This window comes from Tachysurus fulvidraco, chromosome 15 (genome assembly GCF_022655615.1).
Source record: "Tachysurus fulvidraco isolate hzauxx_2018 chromosome 15, HZAU_PFXX_2.0, whole genome shotgun sequence".
NCBI classification, from domain to species: Eukaryota; Metazoa; Chordata; class Actinopteri; order Siluriformes; family Bagridae; genus Tachysurus; species Tachysurus fulvidraco.
Genome location: NC_062532.1, coordinates 18,158,130 through 18,182,977, shown reverse-complemented (window position 1 = coordinate 18,182,977; position 24,848 = coordinate 18,158,130). Strand labels below are relative to the sequence as shown.

General features: G+C 39.4%; 3 protein-coding genes across 5 annotated transcripts; 2 read left to right on the top strand and 1 right to left on the bottom strand.

The window, feature by feature from the left end:
- Nucleotides 1-4,922: 4,922 nt before the first annotated feature.
- LOC113652236 (heat shock 70 kDa protein-like) lies at nt 4,923-12,818 on the bottom strand. 3 transcript variants are annotated; one of them, XM_047801084.1, is made up of 3 exons: nt 12,658-12,818; nt 10,472-12,345; nt 4,923-5,251 (listed from the first exon to the last, which is right to left on the bottom strand). In XM_047801084.1, the coding sequence occupies exons 2-3, from the start codon at nt 12,322-12,324 to the stop codon at nt 5,161-5,163; spliced, it is 1,944 nt and encodes a 647-aa protein (XP_047657040.1). In that variant the 5' UTR covers nt 12,325-12,345; nt 12,658-12,818; the 3' UTR covers nt 4,923-5,160. The 3 variants fall into 3 exon arrangements, with proteins under 3 accessions (XP_047657040.1, XP_027016971.2, XP_027016972.2); XM_027161170.2 differs by lacking the exons at nt 10,472-12,345; nt 12,658-12,818 and adding an exon at nt 7,425-7,617 and having other exon boundaries at nt 4,923-7,113; XM_027161171.2 differs by lacking the exon at nt 4,923-5,251 and having other exon boundaries at nt 9,964-12,345.
- Nucleotides 12,819-14,601: 1,783 nt separating this feature from the next.
- On the top strand, nt 14,602-16,236 carry LOC125138829 (heat shock 70 kDa protein-like). Its single transcript, XM_047801093.1, has one exon. It carries the CDS (start codon nt 14,727-14,729, stop codon nt 15,894-15,896), a length of 1,170 nt encoding a protein of 389 aa, XP_047657049.1. The 5' UTR covers nt 14,602-14,726; the 3' UTR covers nt 15,897-16,236.
- Nucleotides 16,237-22,082: 5,846 nt separating this feature from the next.
- LOC113652235 (heat shock 70 kDa protein-like) lies at nt 22,083-24,848 on the top strand. Its single transcript, XM_047801083.1, has 2 exons — nt 22,083-22,243; nt 22,556-24,848. Exon 2 carries the CDS (start codon nt 22,577-22,579, stop codon nt 24,506-24,508), a length of 1,932 nt encoding a protein of 643 aa, XP_047657039.1. The 5' UTR covers nt 22,083-22,243; nt 22,556-22,576; the 3' UTR covers nt 24,509-24,848.

Sequence of the window (24,848 nt, the reverse complement as noted above, 5' to 3'; positions counted from 1 at the left end):
TCAGAAGGAGTTTCTTAATTTTCTGTAGTAGCTGCTCTAAAGATAGAGCTGGCTATAATTCAACACAGGACAGGACAGGATTATAGTAATGTGCTCACTCATACCTCATTGTTTCTATAGTATCTGTTCATTCATAGGGACTTCAGATGCTCCACATAAACACAAAAAGTGAGGTCTTCTCTGAGAAGATGTTTGTTTTCCATTTTTTGATTGTTGTCTCTTCAAGACAGATGAGTTTCTGCTTTGTAGTTTCTTGGTAATATGATGTTCTTTTCTTATTAGCTTCTTACTGATTATTAAATATCAGCATCATCAAGGATGTCCTGTTGTTATCTATGTATAGGGATAATTCACTAAACTAAAACAACCAAAAAATACCTGAAATAAAGGTAAATTTTATAAAATGCATCAAGCAAAACCTAAAAAAATATTGTGTGCTATCATTTTTGTCTGATATTTCCTCGAATTCTAGTCATTCTGCAGGCCAAAAAAAGTTAATTGCTGTTTTCAAGATGTGAAACAATTTGCAGTGTGTATTACATGTGCATTCTTCTCTAAAAATAACACAATCGTGTTTTTTATGTTTTTTGTTTTTTTGTAAGACTATTAAGTTTAACAACTGCAATCTGCAACACAGGCAGACTTTATAAGGTGAACGTTGGCATGAGAGACAAAGTCACGATCCAGAAGTCACTGGACATTACGTTACCATTCAGACACCATTAAAAGTATGTTCATTTCATAATTCCTCTGCCGTTGAAAGACAGAGGAGGATCAGATGACACTGTTGGATGCAGGAGGATTTAGAAGCGTGTGTGAGTGAGCTGATCAGGTGTTTGAGGAGGGAGGGAGCAGACTGTTAGGAATAGACTGTAAGAGAGCATTTCTGATGAGACAGTTGCTAACACTATTTAATTATAGTGAGGGATGTCCTTGGGTATTCTTAAAAGAGGAGAGGGTGGAGGATATCCCAATGAAAGCACCATCCAAAACACACTCTCTCTCTCTCTCTCTCTCTCTCTCTCTCTCTCTCTCACACACACACACACTCTCTCGCTCTCTCTTTATGTCTCTCGCTTTGTGAGTTATTTTTAGTCAGGCTTGCTTTTCAACCCCTTACTTTGCTAGAGTATCAGACCTTACAAGGTCCCTGTATCTGTTGCCTGGCAACTCAATGTGTTGTTTTCACTAAAGCAGAGTGCTCATTAATCAATCTCGCTCAAATGTGATAATTATTGTCTCATCATCATCCTGAGAGCATCATCACAATTCTGTATCAATTCTTCTGGTGCTGCGCTATTCCAGCTGATTGGTTAAGAGACTTTGTTTTGTTATTTTGTTTTACCTGATATGTTTCGGATGAAAGGAGGAGGAGGAGGAGGAGGAGGAGGAGGAGAGAGAGAGAGAGAGAGAGAGAGAGAGAGTAACAGTAGGAAGACAATGTGTGACAGAGGTCATAAAGAGACTCAGTATGAAGGAACAGCTGCAGGACTTGGGGGGTGGGGGTGGGGGGGGGGTTGTTCACTGTGTCCACACTGAATATTAAATAACAGGAAACACAAACACATCAGTCACTTACACAAAATAAAATGACAGAAGATCTTATCTCTGATTTGATTAACTATTACTGTCACAAGCAGCTGTAGCACTGTGAGAACTGTGCCACTGAGTGCAAAAGTTTGCATTCCAATTGCTGCTGAATGGAAAAAAAAATTATTGAAGCATATCTAATTTAGATGACTTTAAAATGTTAATATTAACATTTGGGTTCATCTCACAGCATAAAAATCGATTGTATTATTAGATATATGAAGAAGACATGGTGGTGCAAACTTTTTGTACTGCTATAAATAAAATTTCTGCTTATTTCTGCTTCCTTCATTTTGTCCTCTGTAAAGTTTGCTAAAGTTAAGTTTAGTTAAGTTAAGTAATGTTTGCTAAGTTAACTTTGTAAACTTTTGCATTCAACTGTGCTTCAGAGCCATAGTGGGGTTGTTGAAGCATAGCCAGGGCATCTATGTGATTTTTTGTTGTTGTTGTTAAAGTAGTTCAAATCACAACCTATCATTGTCAAAATTAATATACTGAGTGTTCTGTGAGTGTGAAGTTCAAGATTAAATCCTACTATCTTCAGGAAATATATCCTGAATATTACTGTACAAGTTTAACTAATGCTTAAATAAGCTTAATATGTGAAGGCTTGATGGGATCTGTGAAACTTGTGTCATGGTCACATTTATTTCATAGTCATAGTTCCTGTATGCAAAAGGTTTGAAAAGAATGCACACAAATATGGCTTTATCTGATGATCTAACATAATTTTTATTCATTGAGATGATTCCAACCCTGTGAGGATCTTGATTCTAAGGCATCTAGAGACGTTCCAGCTCCAGTTGGACTCTGCTCCATGAGGTATTCTGACATTCTAAGAGGAGACGTCAACTCCAAGTGGTCTTTGAGGACAACAACCGCATAATCAGTACACAATTATCAGACTGCATATTTATAATCACACCCTCCAGTGTCACCCAAATGAGGATGAGGTTCAACTTTTGAGTCTGGTTCCTCTCAAGGTTTCTTCCTTTTCCATCTAAGGGAGTTTTTCTCTAATACAGTCACCTCAGGCTTATTCATTGGTGATGAATACAATATATCTAATATAATCTATGTATTATATTAATCTTTGCATAATATAAATTGTGTTTGTATTACGTTTCTTATGTTCTGTAAAGCTGCTTTGAGACAATGTCCATTGTTAAAAGCACTATACAATTAATTTTGAATTTAATTGAATTTTATATTTTGAGTCCAGCTACAGTGTTTTGTTTGGACATGTTGCATAAAAACCAAACTAGGATCTATTTATGCTGATGTACAGAGTATGAACATACGCCTTGCTCCACTTTGCATGATGTTGTTAAGATAACAATGGATGAGATCCACAGCCCAGAGGGAACATTTTGTTTAGTTATGCGTATACAATTACACCATGTATATATACATCCTAACTAATTTTCTAATAATAATTAGAGGCCAAAGCTTATGTTTGCATGTGTTTTTAGATACAGAAGGACCACCTGTTCATGATGGATCATTTGTCCATGTCATAAATGCGTACATGGATGAATACACTTTACTCAGGTTCTCCAGCTGGTAGGAGGTGCTAGCAACTTTTATTGTTCTGTGCCTGTGACCGAGCCCGAGCCTGAGTTTTTGTTTTCACTGACGTTCTTTCTGGGATTTTATTTCAGGCTTGGCATTCCAGGAAGTGGAATGAAGAGGGCACTCATGTTAAAGCAACCTTAGACACAGGGAGAAATTTCTTAAGGGGGGGATGAAGAGAGGACAGAGAGGGTATAATTTATACTTCATACTTCACATACTTAAACGAAATCAACCGCATCTTGTCGCAGTCTCTACATACCAGACAAACACCACAGCAGTCCCTAGGGTCCTTTGTGCACCTGATTCTTGAAGGGTCACTTATTGTACATGAGCAGCAACTGTATTATTGTTACTGTGCACTCAGAAAGGTAACTGATAATAATTGTCTCATTGATTTACAATAATTCACAGTAAGAAATTAAAAAGCTTTTATATTCAAAATGCTCCAACATGTATACTCATTCAAGGAAACTATGCTCTAACATTAAAATAAAATGTCCACTCATATTTGCTGTCAGTAGCAATGTGTCTTCAATGCTATGGTATTTGCATAATAAAGCTAGTAATAAATGTCCTTATTGTGCATATGCATTCTCCAGGAAGAATTTTTAATTGCCTTATTTGCACATCTTTCACCCAAATGTTTGCACAGAACTTACTTGTATCTGCACTACCTACTTTAGAGACAATGCTTTATAGCCGATTTATAGACAATGGTACTGAATATACTGAATTTTTTGGCAATTCAGACAACCCTGACCTCTGCTGGTGAATGTTGGTCAGTTTCTTCATTTGTTCAATATATAGGGTCTCTACAACTTTTCAGTTTAAAAAATACATTTGTGTTAAATTGCATTCAAACCAGGATTTACAGTACATTTGTTTAAAAGTGAATTACTACAGTTACAACATTTGCAAAATATCACGTTGCCAATATACTAAAAATATGACAGCAAACTGCCAAATGTAAAAGTGCTCAAAAAGACAAAATGAATGCTTCAGCTATGAGGTTAATTTTATTTCAGTTCAGTTCATTACTCCACTTCTTCAATAGTCGGTCGACGAGGTTTCAGAAACCTACAGCGTTTATTGTTGATCCTGTTTAATATAATGTCATTTTAATAAATTAACAACACTGACTTGACTAAAAGCATACTATAAGATTATCCAACCCTTTCTAATCTCTAAAAGTGATGTGACAGGATTAATAATGTCAGTCTGTGTTCTATTTAAATGTTATACTTTGCAAATGATGAAATGTCAAAGAAAGAGGTTGTATAATATACCCATTTTTTAAACTTAGCTGGAACGATTATAGCATGTTACCCTATAAGTTACACAATGCTATGTGGGATTTTTTTCTAAATCTTGAGTAACTTGTAGAGAAACAGTCTGTACATCATTTGAAATGAATAATATTGGATAACAACTAAAACATTTTGGAAATGATCAATCTGTCAATAATGATTAAAACCCTCCATGATTAAAAATCCATCATGACTTCTCTGTAAATTATTGAAACAATGGACAATTTTTTTTTTTTAACCCAAAGGGCAATACTGACTGGGTTACAGATTGAATAAGTGACCTGAGCAAGTATCATTGCACAAAGTACTGATACTAATAAACAAAGAAGTTTCTTGTTCTTTGTTGAAAGTTTTGTGCTGGTAGTAATGATGAGCAGATTTCTAGTCTGTCAATGTTAAAACAATGAAAACATATGAAATGTTTTCAGGAATATTGAAACAACAAATGGCAAATTTTCAAATGTTGTATAAACATTTATTAACAATAGAAAAATAAAAGTAATTATACAGCATAAATCTTTGTATCACCATGTAAATTTAGCTCAACATTTGCTACTAAATTTTATTGTACTAAACCTAAATCTAATTTGGATCATACCAGCAAGTGGTGAGAGACATATAACACAAACATTTTACAATGAATAGCTTATATTTCAGTCATAAGTCCACTTAAGTCCATATCAGCATTTTAATCGACTTCTTCAATAGTCGGTCCCTGGGCGTTTGTTCCTGAAGTGCCTTGTGCCTGATCTCCACAGCTTCCAGTTGGCATTCCTCCCTGGTACAGCTTAGTGATGATGGGTTTGCAGACTTTCTCCAGTTCCTTCAGCTCATGTTCGTATTCCTCTTTTTCAGCCAGTTGGTTGTTCTCGAGCCAAGAAATGGCCTTGTTACACCTCTCAATTACTATCTTCTTGTCCTCCTCATTGATTTTGCCTTTCATGCTTTCATCTTCCACACTGTTCTTCATGTTAAAGACGTATGACTCCAGGGAGTTCTTAGCCGTGATCTTCTCTCTCTGAAGGTCGTCCTCTGCTTTGTACGCATCTGCTTCCTGCACCATCCTTTCAATCTCCTCCTTGCTTAGCCTGCCTTTGTCATTGGTGATGGTGATCTTGTTCTCTTTACCTGTGCTTTTGTCCACGGCAGATACGTTCAGAATGCCGTTGGCATCTACGTCAAAGGTGACTTCAATCTGAGGAACTCCACGTGGAGCAGGCGGGATGCCCGTCAGATCAAACTTCCCCAGTAGGTTGTTGTCTTTGGTCATTGCTCTCTCACCTTCATACACCTGGATCAGAACCCCAGGCTGGTTGTCTGCATACGTGCTGAAGATTTGCGTCTGCTTTGTGGGGATGGTGGTGTTGCGTTTGATGAGCGGGGTCATGACTCCTCCCGCTGTCTCGATGCCCAGGGACAGCGGAGCCACATCCAAGAGCAGCAAGTCCTGGACGTTTCCAGAGGTGTCGCCCATAAGGATGGCAGCCTGAACCGCCGCACCGTAAGCTACGGCCTCGTCTGGGTTGATGCTTTTGTTCAGTTCCCGTCCGTTAAAGAAGTCCTGCAGAAGTTTTTGGATTTTCGGGATTCTTGTAGAACCTCCAACCAGGACAATTTCATGGATCTGGGATTTGTCCATCTTGGCATCTCGCAGGGCTCTCTCCACCGGCTCAAGTGTACCTCTGAACAGGTCCGAACACAACTCTTCAAAGCGTGCTCTGGTGACGGAAGTATAGAAGTCAGTGCCCTCATACAGAGAGTCGATTTCAATGCTGGCTTGAGAGCTGGAGGATAGGGTTCTCTTGGCTCTCTCACAGGCTGTACGCAGCCTCCTCAGGGCTCGCTTGTTTTGGCTCATGTCCTTCTTGTGCTTCCTCTTAAACTCCTCCACAAAGTGGTTCACCAGACGGTTGTCAAAGTCCTCTCCGCCCAGGTGAGTGTCTCCCGAGGTGGCTTTCACTTCAAAGATGCCATCGTCGATGGTAAGGATGGACACGTCGAACGTACCACCTCCCAGGTCAAAGATCAGGACATTGCGCTCCGCTTTCTTGACTTTATCCAGGCCGTAGGCGATCGCCGCGGCCGTGGGCTCGTTGATGATCCTCAGGACGTTCAGTCCGGCGATCACTCCAGCATCCTTGGTGGCTTGTCTCTGAGAGTCATTGAAGTAGGCAGGAACAGTAATAACAGCATTTGTTACTTTCTGTCCAAGATAGGCTTCTGCGATTTCCTTCATTTTCACCAGGACCATGGAGGAGATCTCTTCAGGGTTAAAGGATTTCTCCTCCCCTTTGTATTCGACCTGAACCTTCGGCTTGCCTCCTTCACTGGTAACCCGGAAAGGCCAGTGCTTCATGTCGGACTGTACGACAGGATCGTCGAACTTCCTGCCGATCAGCCTCTTGGCATCAAACACCGTGTTGTTGGGGTTCATGGCCACTTGGTTTTTAGCAGCATCTCCAATGAGCCTCTCTGTGTCTGTGAAGGCCACGTAGCTGGGTGTTGTTCTGTTTCCCTGGTCATTAGCAATGATCTCCACTTTTCCATGCTGAAACACCCCCACACAGGAGTAGGTGGTGCCCAGGTCAATCCCAATAGCAATTCCTTTGGATGAAGACATCTTGCTTGTTTTGTCAGATATCTAAAAGCGTCACAAAAACAAACACAACGGCAGGAGTTAGGTCAAGCTGAATATGTCAAGTTGTCAGTTTGAACACACGATCACTTTAAACCAATAAAACTGTTAACTGAGAGTTCATTTCATTTATTATTCTACTGGTAATAAAATACATAAAAGATTGTTTTGTATTTCAAAAGTTATAATAAGGTCTCACAATACATTTTAATATTATTCTCCTGTCCAGTTACACCATAACAGTATGAGTCCTTAGAAGAGATTATAAATCCTGTCATATAACTACAGTCAATATGGACATGAATAATTCTACTTACAGTTATTAGTCTCCTGAAATATATGAAGATTATAGGTTAACTCGTATTAAATCTGCGGCTTTGCTCCTCTTCGTCGTTGTAGATGTCACTACTCGTAGACGGCTGTTTGTTACACAAACCTTCATTCTCTCTTTTATACTTTCCAGCAGACACAGTCATTCTCTTCTCGCGCTTTCTAGACGCTTCTCAAAAGCTCGTACCAATATGACCAATCATTCGTTACCCTGCCGTCTAAACCCCGCCCACCTATGATTTAGGAACATACCAATATGCCCAGAACAGAGGAGGGACTTCCAGACTCTTCGGGAACATTTCTCTCATTTCTGACTACACGAAACACTGCTCTAATTTTTAGATATAATTTGGCAAAATGAAGGGGGGCACGGTGGCTTAGTGGGTAGCACGTTCGCCTCACACCTCCAGGGTCGGGGTTCGATTCCCGCCTCCGCCTTGTGTGTGCGGAGTTTGCATGTTCTCCCCGTGCCTCGGGGGTTTCCTCCGAGTACTCCGGTTTCCTCCCCCAGTCCAAAGACATGCATGGTAGGTTAATTGGCATCTCTGGAAAATTGTCCGTAGTGTGTGAATGCGTGAGTGAATGAGAGTGTGTGTGCCCTGCGATGGGTTGGCACTCCGTCCAGGGTGTATCCTGCCTTGATGCCCGATGACGCCTGAGATAGGCACAGGCTCCCCTTGACCCGAGAAGTTCGGATAAAGCGGTAGAAAATGAATGAATTTGGCAAAATGTATTTTTTCTTAAAATTGTCAAACTAGTAAACAAAGTAGAAACAGAATAGAAATAAACTGGTGTTGACTCGAATCTCAGAAATGTGTAAGTTAATAATTACTTTGTTAAACTTTACCTGAGTTTGACATTAAATGGTATTTAATGTCAAACTCAGGTAAAGTTTAACAAAGTAATTTTTAATAAACAATTTTAATTATAAGCACTTTATTCATTTCATGTTAGTTAAATGATCAAAAATTATTTATGGCAAATTAGTATAATAAGCCAATTCAGTTTAGAAGTTACTTGAATAAAGGATTCTTAAGTTAGTGCTGTTATCATTATCTACTAAATCATACAGAAAATGTAAAGATTTTGTTACATCTCGTGGTTAATATTTGGTGTTTTAAAGTAAAGAAAATGATGGCAGTCTTCAGAACACACCTTACAAAGGTCTCTGTAACAGCTAAAGTCATCAAAACACAAACAGAGCATTCACATTATTTAGTACTTTTTAAAGTGTGGAACAGTGTCAGAGATATACTTCAGTCTGTTTTTGCTTCCAATGTCTCTATTCTACAGGAGTATGATTATACTACATTTTGTTGTGCCATAATGTAAACAAAACATATATTCAAACCGACATAATTCCACACAGCAAGTGCACACACACACACACACACACACACACACACACACACACGTTTGTGTGTGTGTGTGTGTGTTTGTGTGTGTGTGCACATGCTTGTGTACGCACAAGCATACAAACACACACACAAACACACACACAAACACACACACTCACACCCACACACACGCACGCACGCACACACACACACACACACACACACACACACACACACACACACACACACACACACACATAATACAATACATGATCTTTAAAAATTCACACACAATGAGACATTACCATCAGTATTAGGAATCAGTTGAGTGAGCTAAGGGATAAAAGGCTAAATCTTAAAATAAATTACATCAGTAATAATTGAGTAATATCCTCAAAATACACCCATGTTTGCATATATATTTTATATTGTTGTAAATCCCCTAGGTAACTGTCATTTTAAGTGTTCTTTAACCAACCTGCAGGGGACAGGGAGTGTTAGATCTGCAAATGATTAAACTCTGCTTATTGGCAAAAAGTGATGAGAGTTATTATGTCATATTACTTTTCATTCATAAAATGGTATTCTTATAAACCAGAAGTTATCTCAAATAATTATTTAAGGGGTTATAAAGCATTTGATCTTTTGGTGCTTGCATTCATAATCTGTATCATACATTATCTCTTTATCTGGGTTTGGGACTGCTTGTTATGCTTTGCATGAACACTTCATTGCAACAGGGACAGAAATAGCCAGAATGGATCATTTTGTCTCCTACAGCACTTTTTAGGTTCCCCTGATATAACAAAACTGGTTTAATTTCTAAACATGTACAAGACATGAAGTGGAAAACATAAGAAGAAACTAGACTGTACTGGAAAATGAAGGTGAGCACTGACCTCTGCTGCTCAAATCAACCACTATACTGTCATTTCTGTGCTAAACACTAAGCATCAAATAATCCTAAACTGAATTTTCATGGGAGTTGCAGCACAAACATCAGCTTCTCTTGGGTGTTGTTTAAAATCTAGAACTGATTTACACATCAGATTAAGGAAATTCCCAGATCTGCACATTTGATTTTTTTTTTATACTTTTGTCTTTCCCCCACATACTGTTTAATGTCATCACCAGTATTATTTAGTGGCACAAATGTCCAAAATATTGACCACACTGTAACTGAAGCACATGAATTTGAGAATAGAATATTTTATTTATGTAGTCTTTCAAAAAAAAATGTATTCAAGATCGTGTTTTAAAGAATCAGCTAATGAATAGTACATGAAATATACAATTTTAATAACAATAAAAAAAAAACAGTAATAGTACACATATAAACAAATATGTACACTATAAATCTTTGTAGCTCCAGGCCCAAAACTTTACAGAGTAATAAATCTAATGTAAATCATACTAACTAGGATTAACACACAAACATTTTACAAAGAATATCATACATTTTACTTATCCTTTCACATCATAAAGACAGCATAAATATTTGTATAACCATTTAGAATTAGCTCAAAGTTAGGTTCATTTTAACAATGTCACCCAAAAAAGTTTCAGTGAATAGCTTATATTTTAGTCTGAAGTCCACTTATTAATACCGCATTAGTTTTTAATCAACTTCTTCAATAGTCGGTTCATGGAAGTTTGATCCTGAAGCGGCTCGTGCCTGATCTCCACAGCTTCCAGTTGGCATTCCTCCCTGGTACAGCTTAGTGATGATGGGGTTGCAGACTTTCTCCAGTTCCTTTAGCTCATGTTCGTATTCCTCTTTTTCAGCCAGTTGGTTGTTCTCCAGCCAGGAAATGGCCTTGTTACACCTCTCAATTACTTTCTTCTTGTCCTCTTCACTGATTTTGCCTTTCATGCTTTCATCTTCCACACTGTTCTTCATGTTAAAGGCGTACGACTCCAGGGAGTTCTTAGCCGCGATCTTCTCTCTCTGAAGGTCGTCCTCCGCTTTGTACGCATCTGCTTCCTGCACCATCCTTTCAATCTCCTCCTTGCTTAGCCTGCCTTTGTCATTAGTGATGGTGATCTTGTTCTCTTTGCCTGTGCTTTTGTCCATGGCAGACACGTTCAGAATGCCGTTGGCATCTACGTCGAAGGTGACTTCAATCTGAGGAACTCCACGTGGAGCAGGCGGGATGCCCGTCAGATCAAACTTCCCCAGTAGGTTGTTGTCTTTGGTCATTGCTCTCTCACCTTCATACACCTGGATCAGAACCCCAGGCTGGTTGTCTGCATACGTGCTGAAGATTTGCGTCTGCTTGGTGGGGATGGTGGTGTTGCGTTTGATGAGCGGGGTCATGACTCCTCCCGCTGTCTCGATGCCCAGGGACAGCGGAGCCACATCCAACAGCAGCAAGTCCTGGACGTTTCCAGAGGTGTCGCCCATAAGGATGGCAGCCTGAACCGCCGCACCGTAAGCTACGGCCTCGTCTGGGTTGATGCTTTTGTTCAGTTCCCGTCCGTTAAAGAAGTCCTGCAGAAGTTTTTGGATCTTGGGGATTCTTGTAGAACCTCCAACCAGGACAATTTCATGGATCTGGGATTTGTCCATCTTGGCATCTCGCAGGGCTTTCTCCACTGGCTCTAGCGTACCTCTGAACAGGTCCGAACACAACTCTTCAAAGCGTGCTCTGGTGACGGAAGTATAGAAGTCAGTGCCCTCATACAGAGAGTCGATTTCAATGCTGGCTTGAGAGCTGGAGGATAGGGTTCTCTTGGCTCTCTCACAGGCTGTACGCAGCCTCCTCAGGGCTCGCTTGTTTTGGCTCATATCCTTCTTGTGCTTCCTCTTGAATTCCTCCACAAAGTGGTTCACCAGGCGGTTGTCAAAGTCCTCTCCGCCCAGGTGAGTGTCTCCCGCGGTGGCTTTCACTTCAAAGATGCCGTCGTCGATGGTAAGGATGGACACGTCGAACGTACCACCTCCCAGGTCAAAGATCAGGACGTTGCGCTCCGCTTTCTTGCCTTTGTCTAGGCCGTAGGCGATCGCCGCGGCCGTGGGCTCGTTGATGATCCTCAGGACGTTCAGTCCGGCGATCACTCCAGCATCCTTAGTGGCTTGTCTCTGAGAGTCATTGAAGTAGGCAGGAACAGTAATAACAGCATTTGTTACTTTCTGTCCAAGATAGGCCTCTGCGATTTCCTTCATTTTCACCAGGACCATGGAGGAGATCTCTTCAGGGTTAAAGGATTTCTCCTCCCCTTTGTATTCGACCTGAACCTTCGGCTTGCCTCCTTCACTGGTAACACGGAAAGGCCAATGCTTCATGTCGGACTGTACGACAGGATCGTCGAACTTCCTGCCGATCAGCCTCTTGGCATCAAACACCGTGTTGTTGGGGTTCATGGCCACTTGGTTTTTAGCAGCATCTCCAATGAGCCTCTCTGTGTCTGTGAAGGCCACGTAGCTGGGTGTTGTTCTGTTTCCCTGGTCATTAGCAATGATCTCCACTTTTCCATGCTGAAACACCCCCACACAGGAGTAAGTGGTGCCCAGGTCAATCCCAATAGCAATTCCTTTGGATGAAGACATCTTGCTTGTTTTGTCAGATATCTAAAAGCGTCACAAAAACAAACACAACGGCAGGAGTTAGGTCAAGCTGAATATGTCAAGTTGTCAGTTTGAACACACGATCAATTTAAACCAATAAAACAGTTAACTAAAAATGTATTCCATTTATTATTCTACTGGTAACAAAAATACATAATAGATTGCTTTGTATTTCTAAGGTTATAATAAGGTCTCACAATACATTTTAATATTATTCTCCTGTCCAGTTACATCATAACAATATGAGTCCTTAGAAGAGATTATAAATCCTGTCATATAACTACAGTCAATATGGACATGAATAATTCTACTTACAGTTATTAGTCTCCTGCAGTATATGAAGATTATATGTTAACTCGTATTAAATCTGCGGCTTTGCTCCTCTTCGTCGTTGTAGATGTCACTACTCGTAGACGGCTGTTTGTTACACAAACCTTCATTCTCTCTTTTATACTTTCCAGCAGACACAGTCATTCTCTTCTCGCGCTTTCTAGACGCTTCTCAAAAGCTCGTACCAATCCGACCAATCATACGTTATCCTGCCGTCTAAAACCCGCCCACCTATGATTCAGGAACATACCAATATGCCCAGAACAGAGGAGGGACTTCCAGACTGTTCGGATCATTTCTCTCTCATTTCTAACTACTGAACACGAAACACTGCTCTAATTTTTAGATATAATTCAGCAAAATGTCTTTTTTCTTAAAATTGTCAAACTAGTAAACAAAGTTTACTACAAAGAATAGAAATAAAACTGGTGTTGCCTCGAATCTCAGAAATGTGTAAGTTAATAATTACTTTGTTAAAGTTTACCTGAGTTTGACATTAAATGTTATTTGCTGTTTTTTTTGTACAGTTAAATTAACTCATTCATTCATTCATTCATTCATTCATTCATTCATTCATTTATCTGTCATGACATTTGTCAAAGTTAAGACCACAGCCACTGGTCTTAATAATAGTTCAAGCATGCAATTAACACGGCTATTAATTGTTTATTAAAAACAATTTAATTTTAAGCACTTTATTCATTTCATGTTAGTTAAATGATCAAAAATGCTTTATGTCAAATTAGTATAATAAGCCAATTCAGTTTAGAAGTTACTTGAATAAAGGATTCTTAAGTTAGTGCTGTTATCATTATCTACTAAATCATACAGAAAATGTAAAGATTTTGTTACATCTCGTGGTTAATATTTGGTGTTTTAAAGTAAAGAAAACGATGGCAGTCTTCAGAACACACCTTACAAAGGTCTCTGTAACAGCTAAAGTCATCAAAACACAAACAGAGCATTCACATTATTTTGTACTTTTTAAAGTGTGGAACAGTGTCAGAGATATATTTCAGTCTGTTTTTCCCTCCAATTTCTCTATTCTACAGGAGTATGATTATACTACAGTTTGTTGTGCTATAATGTAAACAAAACATATATTCAAAGAGACATAATTCCACACAGCAAGTGCACACACACACACTCACACACACACACACAAACAAAAACAAAACACACAGAAACAAACACACAGAAACAAACACAGAAGCACACACTCACACAAACACACACACACACACACACACACACACACACACACACACACACACACACACACAAAAACACACACAAGCACACACACACACACACACACCACACACACAGACACACACATTTATGATCTTTAAAAATCCACACACAACGAGACATTACCATCAGTATTAGGAATCAGTTGAGTGAGCTAAGGGATAAAAGGCTAAATTTGAAAATAAATTAAATCACTAATAATTGAGTATATCCTCAAAATACACCAATGTTTGCATATATATTTTATATTATTGTAAATCCCCTAGGTAACTGTCATTTTACATTTACAGCATTTGGCAGACGCCCTTATCCAGAGCGACATACATAAGTGCTTAAATCTCTAACATTGTTAGAGACATTTTAAGTGTTCTTTAACCAACCTGCAGGGGATATGGAGTGTTAGATCTGCAAATGATTAAACTCTGCTTATTGGCAAAAAGTGATGAGAGAGTTATGATGTCATATTACTTCTCATTTATAAAAAGGTATTCTTATAAACCAGACATTATCTCAAATAATTATTTAAAGGGTTATAAAGCATTTGATCTTTTGGCCTTGCATTCATAATCTGTATTGTACATTATCTCTTTATCTGGGTTTAGGACTGCTTGTTATGCTTTGCATGAACACTTCATTGAAACAGAGACAGAAATAGCCAGAATGGGTCATTTTGTCTCCTCATCGATGACGGCATCTTTGAAGTGAAAGCCACCGCGGGAGACACTCACCTGGGCGGAGAGGACTTTGACAACCGCCTGGTGAACCACTTTGTGGAGGAATTCAAGAGGAAGCACAAGAAGGATATGAGCCAAAACAAGCGAGCCCTGAGGAGGCTGCGTACAGCCTGTGAGAGAGCCAAGAGAACCCTATCCTCCAGCTCTCAAGCCAGCATTGAAATCGACTCTCTGTATGAGGGCACTGACTTCTATACTTCCATCACCAGAGCACGCTTTGAAGAGTTGTGTTCGGACCTGTTCAGAGGTACGCTAGAGCCAGTGGAGAAAGCCCTGCGAGATGCCAAGATGGACAAATCCCAGATCCATGAAATTGTCCTGGTTGGAGGTTCTACAAGAATCCCCAAGATCCAAAAACTTCTGCAGGACTTCTTTAACGGACGGGAACTGAACAAAAGCATCAACCCAGACGAGGCCGTAGCTTACGGTGCGGCGGTTCAGGCTGCCATCCTTATGGGCGACACCTCTGGAAACGTCCAGGACTTGCTGCTGTTGGATGTGGCTCCGCTGTCCCTGGGCATCGAGACAGCGGGAGGAGTCATGACCCCGCTCATCAAACGCAACACCACCATCCCCACCAAGCAGACGCAAATCTTCAGCACGTATGCAGACAACCAGCCTGGGGTTCTGATCCAGGTGTATGAAGGTGAGAGAGCAATGACCAAAGACAACAACCTACTGGGGAAGTTTGATCTGACGGGCATCCCGCCTGCTCCACGTGGAGTTCCTCAGATTGAAGTCACCTTCGACGTAGATGCCAACGGCATTCTGAACGTGTCTGCCATGGACAAAAGCACAGGCAAAGAGAACAAGATCACCATCACTAATGACAAAGGCAGGCTAAGCAAGGAGGAGATTGAAAGGATGGTGCAGGAAGCAGATGCGTACAAAGCGGAGGACGACCTTCAGAGAGAGAAGATCGCGGCTAAGAACTCCCTGGAGTCGTACGCCTTTAACATGAAGAACAGTGTGGAAGATGAAAGCATGAAAGGCAAAATCAGTGAAGAGGACAAGAAGAAAGTAATTGAGAGGTGTAACAAGGCCATTTCCTGGCTGGAGAACAACCAACTGGCTGAAAAAGAGGAATACGAACATGAGCTAAAGGAACTGGAGAAAGTCTGCAACCCCATCATCACTAAGCTGTACCAGGGAGGAATGCCAACTGGAAGCTGTGGAGATCAGGCACGAGCCGCTTCAGGATCAAACTTCCATGAACCGACTATTGAAGAAGTTGATTAAAAACTAATGCGGTCTTAATAAGTGGACATCTGACTAAAATATAAGCTATTCACTGAAACATTTTTGGGTGACATTGTTAAAATGAACCTAACTTTGAGCTAATTCTAACTGGCAATACAAATATTTATGCTGTCTTTATGATGTGAAAGGATAAGTAAAATGTATGATATTAGTTGTAAAATGTTTGTGTGTGTTAATCCTAGCTAGTATGATCCACATTAGATTTAATACTCTTTCAAGTTTTGAGCCTGGAGCTACAAAGATTTATAGTGTACATATTTGTTTGTATATATACTATTATTTTTTTATTGTCATTAAAATTGTATATTACGTGGGAAAAGTTGTCTTCTCTTTCATGTACTATTCATTAGCTGATTCTTTAAAGCACGATCCTGAATAAATTTTTTTTGGTAAGACTAAATAAATAAAATATAATTCTATTCTCAAATTCATGTTCTTCAGTTACAGTGTCGTCAATATTTTGGACATTTGTGCCACTAAATAATACTGGTGATAACACAGTATGTGGGGGGAAGACAATAAAAAAAAAATAGTGAAATGTGCAGATCTGGGAAGTTCCATAATCTGATGTGTAAATCAGTTCTAGATTTTAAACAACAACCAAGAGAAGCTGATGTTTGTACTGCAAGTCCCATGAAAGTTCAGTTTAGGATTATTTGATGCTTAGTGTTTAGCACAGAAATGACAGTATAGTGGTTGATTTGAACAGCAGAGGTCAGTGCTCACCTTCATTTTCCAGTACAGTCTAGTTTCTTCTTATGTTTTCCACCTCATGTATTGTACGTGTTTAGAAATTAAACCAGTTTTGTAATATCAGGGGAACCTAAAAAGTGCTGTAGGAGACAAAATGATCCATTCTGGCTATTTCTGTCCCTGTTGCAATGAAGTGTTCATGCAAAGCATAACAAGCAGTCCTAAACCCAGATAAAGAGATAATGTACAATACAGATTATGAATGCAAGGCCAAAAGATCAAATGCTTTATAACCCTTTAAATAATTATTTGAGATAATGTCTGGTTTATAAGAATACCCTTTTATAAATGAAAAGTAATATGACATAATAACTCTCTCATCACTTTTTGCCAATAAGCAGAGTTTAATCATTTGCAGATCTAACAGTCCCTATCCCCTGCCGGATGGTTAAAGAACACTGTTAAAATGTCTCTAACAATGTTAGAGATTTAAGCACTTATGTACGTCGCTCTGAGGGGGGCATGTTGGCTTAGTGGGTAGCACGTTTGCCTCACACCTCCAGGGTCGGGGTTCGATTCCCGCCTCCGCCTTGTGTGTGCGGAGTTTGCATGTTCTCCCCGTGCCTCAGGGGTTTCCTTCGGATACTCTGGTTTCCTCCCCCGGTCCAAAGACATGCATGGTAGGTTGATTGGCATCTCTGGAAAATTGTCCGGTGTGTGTGTGTGTGTGTGTGTGTGTGTGTGTGTGTGTGTGTGTGTGTGTGTGTGTGTGTGTGTGTGTGTGTGTGTGTGTGTGCCCTCTGATGGGTTGGCACTCCGTCCAGGGTGTATCCTGCCTTGATGCCCGATGACGCCTGAGATAGGCACAGGCTCCCCGTGACCCGAGGTAGTTCGGATAAAGTGGTAGAAAATGAGTGAGTAAGTACGTCGCTCTGGATAAGGGCGTCTGCCAAATGCTGTAAATGTAAAATGACAGTTACCTAGGGGATTTACAACAATATAAAATATATATGCAAACATGGGTGTATTTTGAGGATATTACTCAATTATTACTGATGTAATTTATTTTCAAATTTAGCCTTTTATCCCTTAGCTCACTCAACTGATTCCTAATACTGATGGTAATGTCTCGTTGTGTGTGGATTTTTAAAGATCATAAATTGTGTGTGTGTGTGTGTGTGTGTGTGTGCTTCTGTGTTTGTTTGTTTGTGTGTGTGTGTGCTTCTGTGTTTGTTTCTGTGTGTGTGTGTGTGTGTGTGTGTGTGTGTGTGTGTGTGTGTGTGTGTGTGTGTATGTGTGCACTTGCTGTGTGGAATTATGTTTGTTTGAATATATGTTTTGTTTACATTATAGCACAACAAACTGTACTATAATCATATCGTACAGTTTGAAGAGTTAAATTAAAAGAAAAAGGAGAAACTGCAAGTGGTCTAGAAATCAAGATTCAACAAGTGCTACAGTATCTGAGAATTTGGGTCTCGATGGTACAAAAATTGAGATTGAGCGAGCACATCGGATGGGTCAGTTCCAGGAAGATAGAAAGCAGAGGAAAATTGTTGTTAAGTTTCTGAGATTTAAAGATCGCCAGCGCATCCTTTTTTCTGCGAAGAAATTAAAGGGCACAAATATTTACATCAATGAAGACTTTTCAGACGTGGTGCAGCAAAGGAGAAGGGAATTGCTGCCTAAACTGAAAGCAGCCAGAGAAAAAGGTGAAAGAGACAGTTTAAGGTATGGCAAACTTATTATTTAGCCTGCCATTGGGCAAAGAGAATAACTGACTTTGTTTACTATCCAACTCAAAGTGTGTTTCATTGATGTTTTCAATCTTTTGTAAACATGTCATCTTTATTTGTAAACTTGTCAAAGAAAGGATTACTTTTAGCTCATTTAAACATATGCAGTCTTAGAAACAAGATTCATGAAATCGCAAGAATCTGTTCAACAGAACATATTCATGTTTTAGCTTTATCTGAAACACATCTAGACGACAGTTTTGGGAACTCACAGCTTACTGTTTATAAGTACAAATTATATAGAAGAGATAGAAATCAAAATGGTGGGGGAGTTGCGTTTTATATAAAGGAGAATATTGTTGCTACAATTAAATCAGATTTAATGTGCAAAGATATTGAAATAATATGGTTACAGATTAATCTTCCATTCAATAAGCCATTTTTGGTTGGTTGCTGTTATAGACCTCCAAACTCAAATGTAGAGTATGTACAAAAAATATGTGAAAATATGGACATGGTTTCAGATCAAAATAAGGATATCTTTCTGCTTGGGGATTTTAATATTGATTGGTTTTCAAAAAAGTGCTCATTGCACAAAAGGTTGTTTACAATGGCTACTGTATGTAATCTCAAACAAGTGGTGACACAACCCACAAGAATTGCTATGGATAATACATCTAAATCAACATGCATAGATCATATTTTTACTAATGTTCCTGATTTATGTTCACAAGCTGTTTCTGTGGGGGGTAGGATGCAGTGATCATAACCTGATAGCAATTTCAATAATGATGAAAATTCCTAAATCTGGTGGAAGGATCATGTATCGTAGATCATATAAAAACTTTAATCCTAGATTGTTTGTTGATGAGGTCAATAACTCAAATTGGTCTGCAGTTCTTCAGGAGAGGGATGTAAATGCTTCTCTTAACATTTTTATGGACACTTTTAGTAAAATAGTTGATAAATATGCACCTCTCCGGAAAAGATCTATAAAAATCAACAGTGCTCCATGGTTAGATGAAGAGCTAATGGCCCTTATGAAGCAAAGGGACAATGCCAAAGATATGGCCTTCAAATCAAAATGTGATGTAGACAGAGTACATTATCGCAAGTTGAGAAACAAAGCTACAAAATTAAATAACATAAAAAAGAAAGCATATTATGGACAAAAAATCTCCAATTCTAGGAATGATAGCAAACAATTGTGGAAAGTATTAAAGGAATTGATGTGTAAAAAGTCAAATAATTTGAATATGTACATGGAGACCAACGATGGTGACATTATTGGTAAACCTTGTGATATTGCCAATCATTTGAATGATTTTTTTTATATGCAAAGTAGAGCAATTAAGATCATGTATGACAATGCAAGATATTGAATCTCCTTGTGACAATGTTAGATTTATTATGAGAGGGAAAACTTTAACAACGTTAAGAAGTTGCTTCTCTCCTTATCTGATGAGAAAACACCTGGTAATGATCATCTTGATGGCAAAATTTTTAAAATTGTTGCAAATATTTTGTGCAAACCAATATGTCACATTTTTAATAATTCAGTTCTCAGCGGAGTGTTTCCTATGCTATGGAAACAGTCTAAAATTGTGCCTTTACTTAAAGATGAAAAGGCAGGGTTTACTCCTTCTAATTGCAGACCAATTCATATTCTTCCTGTATTAAGCAAAATATTTGAAAGGTTACTTTTTAATCAAATGCTAGAATACTTTACATTAAATGAATTGCTAACAGGTTCACAGCATGCCTATAGACCAGGCCATGATTTGCCCCATGTTGTTAGAAATGCAGAAGTTGTACTGTATGCAGATGATGCAAGTTTATTTTGTGCATCTCCTTCAATAACCGATCTAAGTATGAACCTTCAAAAGCAATTAAATTTGATTATCAAATGGGTTAATTTGAACAAATTAGTACTGAATATTTTGCTGTAGGAGACAAAATGACCCATTCTGGCTATTTCTGTCTCTGTTTCAATGAAGTGTTCATGCAAAGCATAACAAGCAGTCCTAAACCCAGATAAAGAGATAATGTACAATACAGATTATGAATGCAAGGCCAAAAGATCAAATGCTTTATAACCCTTTAAATAATTATTTGAGATAATGTCTGGTTTATAAGAATACCTTTTTATAAATGAGAAGTAATATGACATCATAACTCTCTCATCACTTTTTGCCAATAAGCAGAGTTTAATCATTTGCAGATCTAACACTCCCATATCCCCTGCAGGTTGGTTAAAGAACACTTAAAATGTCTCTAACAATGTTAGAGATTTAAGCACTTATGTATGTCGCTCTGGATAAGGGCGTCTGCCAAATGCTGTAAATGTAAAATGACAGTTACCTAGGGGATTTACAATAATATAAAATATATATGCAAACATTGGTGTATTTTGAGGATATTACTCAATTATTAGTGATTTAATTTATTTTCAAATTTAGCCTTTTATCCCTTAGCTCACTCAACTGATTCCTAATACTGATGGTAATGTCTCGTTGTGTGTGGATTTTTAAAGATCATAAATGTGTGTGTGTGTGTGTGTGGTGTGTGTGTGTGTGTGTGTTTCTCTCTGTGTTTGTTTGTGTGTGTGTGTGTGTGTGTGTGTGTGGTGTGTGTGTGTGTGTGTTGTGTGTGTCTGTGTGTGTGTGTGCTTCTGTGTTTGTTTCTGTGTGTTTGTGTCTTTGTGTTTGTTTTTGTTTGTGTGTGTGTGTGTGTGTGTGTGTGTGTGCACTTGCTGTGTGGAATTATGTTTGTTTGAATATAGGTTTTGTTTACATTATAGCACAACAAACTGTACTATAATCATACTCCTGTAGAATAGAGAAATTGGAGGGAAAAAACAGACTGAAGTATATCTCTGACACTTTTCCACACTTTAGAATGTACTAAATAATGTGAATGCTCTGTTTGTGTTTTGATGACTTTAGCTGTTACAGAGACCTGTGTAAGGTGTGTTCTGAAGACTGCCATCGTTTTCTTTACTTTAAAACACCAAATATTAACCACGAGATGTAACAAAATCTTTACATTTTCTGTATGATTTAGTAGATAATGATAACAGCACTAACTTAAGAATCCTTTATTCAAGTAACTTCTAAACTGAATTGGCTTATTATACTAATTTGACATAAAGCATTTTTGATCATTTAACTAACATGAAATGAATAAAGTGCTTAAAATTAAATTGTTTTTAATAAACAATTAATAGCCGTGTTAATTGCATGCTTGAACTATTATTAAGACCAGTGGCTGTGGTCTTAACTTTGACAAATGTCATGACAGATAAATGAATGAATGAATGAATGAATGAATGAATGAATGAATGAATGAATTTAACTGTACAAAAAAAACAGCAAATACCATTTAATGTCAAACTCAGGTAAACTTTAACAAAGTAATTATTAACTTACACAGTTTCTGAGATTCGAGGCAACACCAGTTTATTTCTATTCTTTGTAGTAAACTTTGTTTACTAGTTTGACAATTTAGAAAAAGACCTTTTGCTGGATTATATCTAAAAATGAGAGCAGTGTGTTCGTGTTCAGTAGTTAGAAATGAGAGAAAAGATTGTTCCCGAAGAGTCTGGAAGTCCCTCCTCTGTTCTGGGCATATTGGTATGTTCCTGAATCATAGGTGGGCGGGTTTTAGACGGCAGGATAACGTATGATTGGTCGGATTGGTACGAGCTTTTGAGAAGTGTCTAGAAAGCGCGAGAAGAGAATGACTGTGTCTGCTGGAAAGTATAAAAGAGAGAATGAAGGTTTGTGTAACAAACAGCCGTCTACGAGTAGTGACATCTACAGCGACGAAGAGGAGCAAAGCCGCAGATTTAATACGAGTTAACATATAATCTTCATATACTTCAGGAGACTAATAACTGTAAGTAGAATTATTCATGTCCATATTGACTGTAGTTATATGACAGGATTTATAATCTCTTCTAAGGACTCATATTGTTATGGTGTAACTGGACAGGAGAATAATATTAAAATGTATTGTGAGACCTTATTATAACCTTAGAAATACAAAGCAATCTATTATGTATTTTTGTTACCAGTAGAATAATAAATGGAATACATTTTTAGTTAACTGTTTTATTGGTTTAAATTGATCGTGTGTTCAAACTGACAACTTGACATATTCAGCTTGACCTAACTCCTGCCGTTGTGTTTGTTTTTGTGACGCTTTTAGATATCTGACAAAACAAGCAAGATGTCTTCATCCAAAGGAATTGCTATTGGGATTGACCTGGGCACCACTTACTCCTGTGTGGGGGTGTTTCAGCATGGAAAAGTGGAGATCATTGCTAATGACCAGGGAAACAGAACAACACCCAGCTACGTGGCCTTCACAGACACAGAGAGGCTCATTGGAGATGCTGCTAAAAACCAAGTGGCCATGAACCCCAACAACACGGTGTTTGATGCCAAGAGGCTGATCGGCAGGAAGTTCGACGATCCTGTCGTACAGTCCGACATGAAGCATTGGCCTTTCCGTGTTACCAGTGAAGGAGGCAAGCCGAAGGTTCAGGTCGAATACAAAGGGGAGGAGAAATCCTTTAACCCTGAAGAGATCTCCTCCATGGTCCTGGTGAAAATGAAGGAAATCGCAGAGGCCTATCTTGGACAGAAAGTAACAAATGCTGTTATTACTGTTCCTGCCTACTTCAATGACTCTCAGAGACAAGCCACTAAGGATGCTGGAGTGATCGCCGGACTGAACGTCCTGAGGATCATCAACGAGCCCACGGCCGCGGCGATCGCCTACGGCCTAGACAAAGGCAAGAAAGCGGAGCGCAACGTCCTGATCTTTGACCTGGGAGGTGGTACGTTCGACGTGTCCATCCTTACCATCGATGACGGCATCTTTGAAGTGAAAGCCACCGCGGGAGACACTCACCTGGGCGGAGAGGACTTTGACAACCGCCTGGTGAACCACTTTGTGGAGGAATTCAAGAGGAAGCACAAGAAGGATATGAGCCAAAACAAGCGAGCCCTGAGGAGGCTGCGTACAGCCTGTGAGAGAGCCAAGAGAACCCTATCCTCCAGCTCTCAAGCCAGCATTGAAATCGACTCTCTGTATGAGGGCACTGACTTCTATACTTCCATCACCAGAGCACGCTTTGAAGAGTTGTGTTCGGACCTGTTCAGAGGTACGCTAGAGCCAGTGGAGAAAGCCCTGCGAGATGCCAAGATGGACAAATCCCAGATCCATGAAATTGTCCTGGTTGGAGGTTCTACAAGAATCCCCAAGATCCAAAAACTTCTGCAGGACTTCTTTAACGGACGGGAACTGAACAAAAGCATCAACCCAGACGAGGCCGTAGCTTACGGTGCGGCGGTTCAGGCTGCCATCCTTATGGGCGACACCTCTGGAAACGTCCAGGACTTGCTGCTGTTGGATGTGGCTCCGCTGTCCCTGGGCATCGAGACAGCGGGAGGAGTCATGACCCCGCTCATCAAACGCAACACCACCATCCCCACCAAGCAGACGCAAATCTTCAGCACGTATGCAGACAACCAGCCTGGGGTTCTGATCCAGGTGTATGAAGGTGAGAGAGCAATGACCAAAGACAACAACCTACTGGGGAAGTTTGATCTGACGGGCATCCCGCCTGCTCCACGTGGAGTTCCTCAGATTGAAGTCACCTTCGACGTAGATGCCAACGGCATTCTGAACGTGTCTGCCATGGACAAAAGCACAGGCAAAGAGAACAAGATCACCATCACTAATGACAAAGGCAGGCTAAGCAAGGAGGAGATTGAAAGGATGGTGCAGGAAGCAGATGCGTACAAAGCGGAGGACGACCTTCAGAGAGAGAAGATCGCGGCTAAGAACTCCCTGGAGTCGTACGCCTTTAACATGAAGAACAGTGTGGAAGATGAAAGCATGAAAGGCAAAATCAGTGAAGAGGACAAGAAGAAAGTAATTGAGAGGTGTAACAAGGCCATTTCCTGGCTGGAGAACAACCAACTGGCTGAAAAAGAGGAATACGAACATGAGCTAAAGGAACTGGAGAAAGTCTGCAACCCCATCATCACTAAGCTGTACCAGGGAGGAATGCCAACTGGAAGCTGTGGAGATCAGGCACGAGCCGCTTCAGGATCAAACTTCCATCAACCGACTATTGAAGAAGTTGATTAAAAACTAATGCGGTCTTAATAAGTGGACATCTGACTAAAATATAAGCTATTCACTGAAACATTTTTGGGTGACATTGTTAAAATGAACCTAACTTTGAGCTAATTCTAACTGGCAATACAAATATTTATGCTGTCTTTATGATGTGAAAGGATAAGTAAAATGTATGATATTAGTTGTAAAATGTTTGTGTGTGTTAATCCTAGCTAGTATGATCCACATTAGATTTAATACTCTTTCAAGTTTTGAGCCTGGAGCTACAAAGATTTATAGTGTACATATTTGTTTGTATATATACTATTATTTTTTTATTGTCATTAAAATTGTATATTACGTGGGAAAA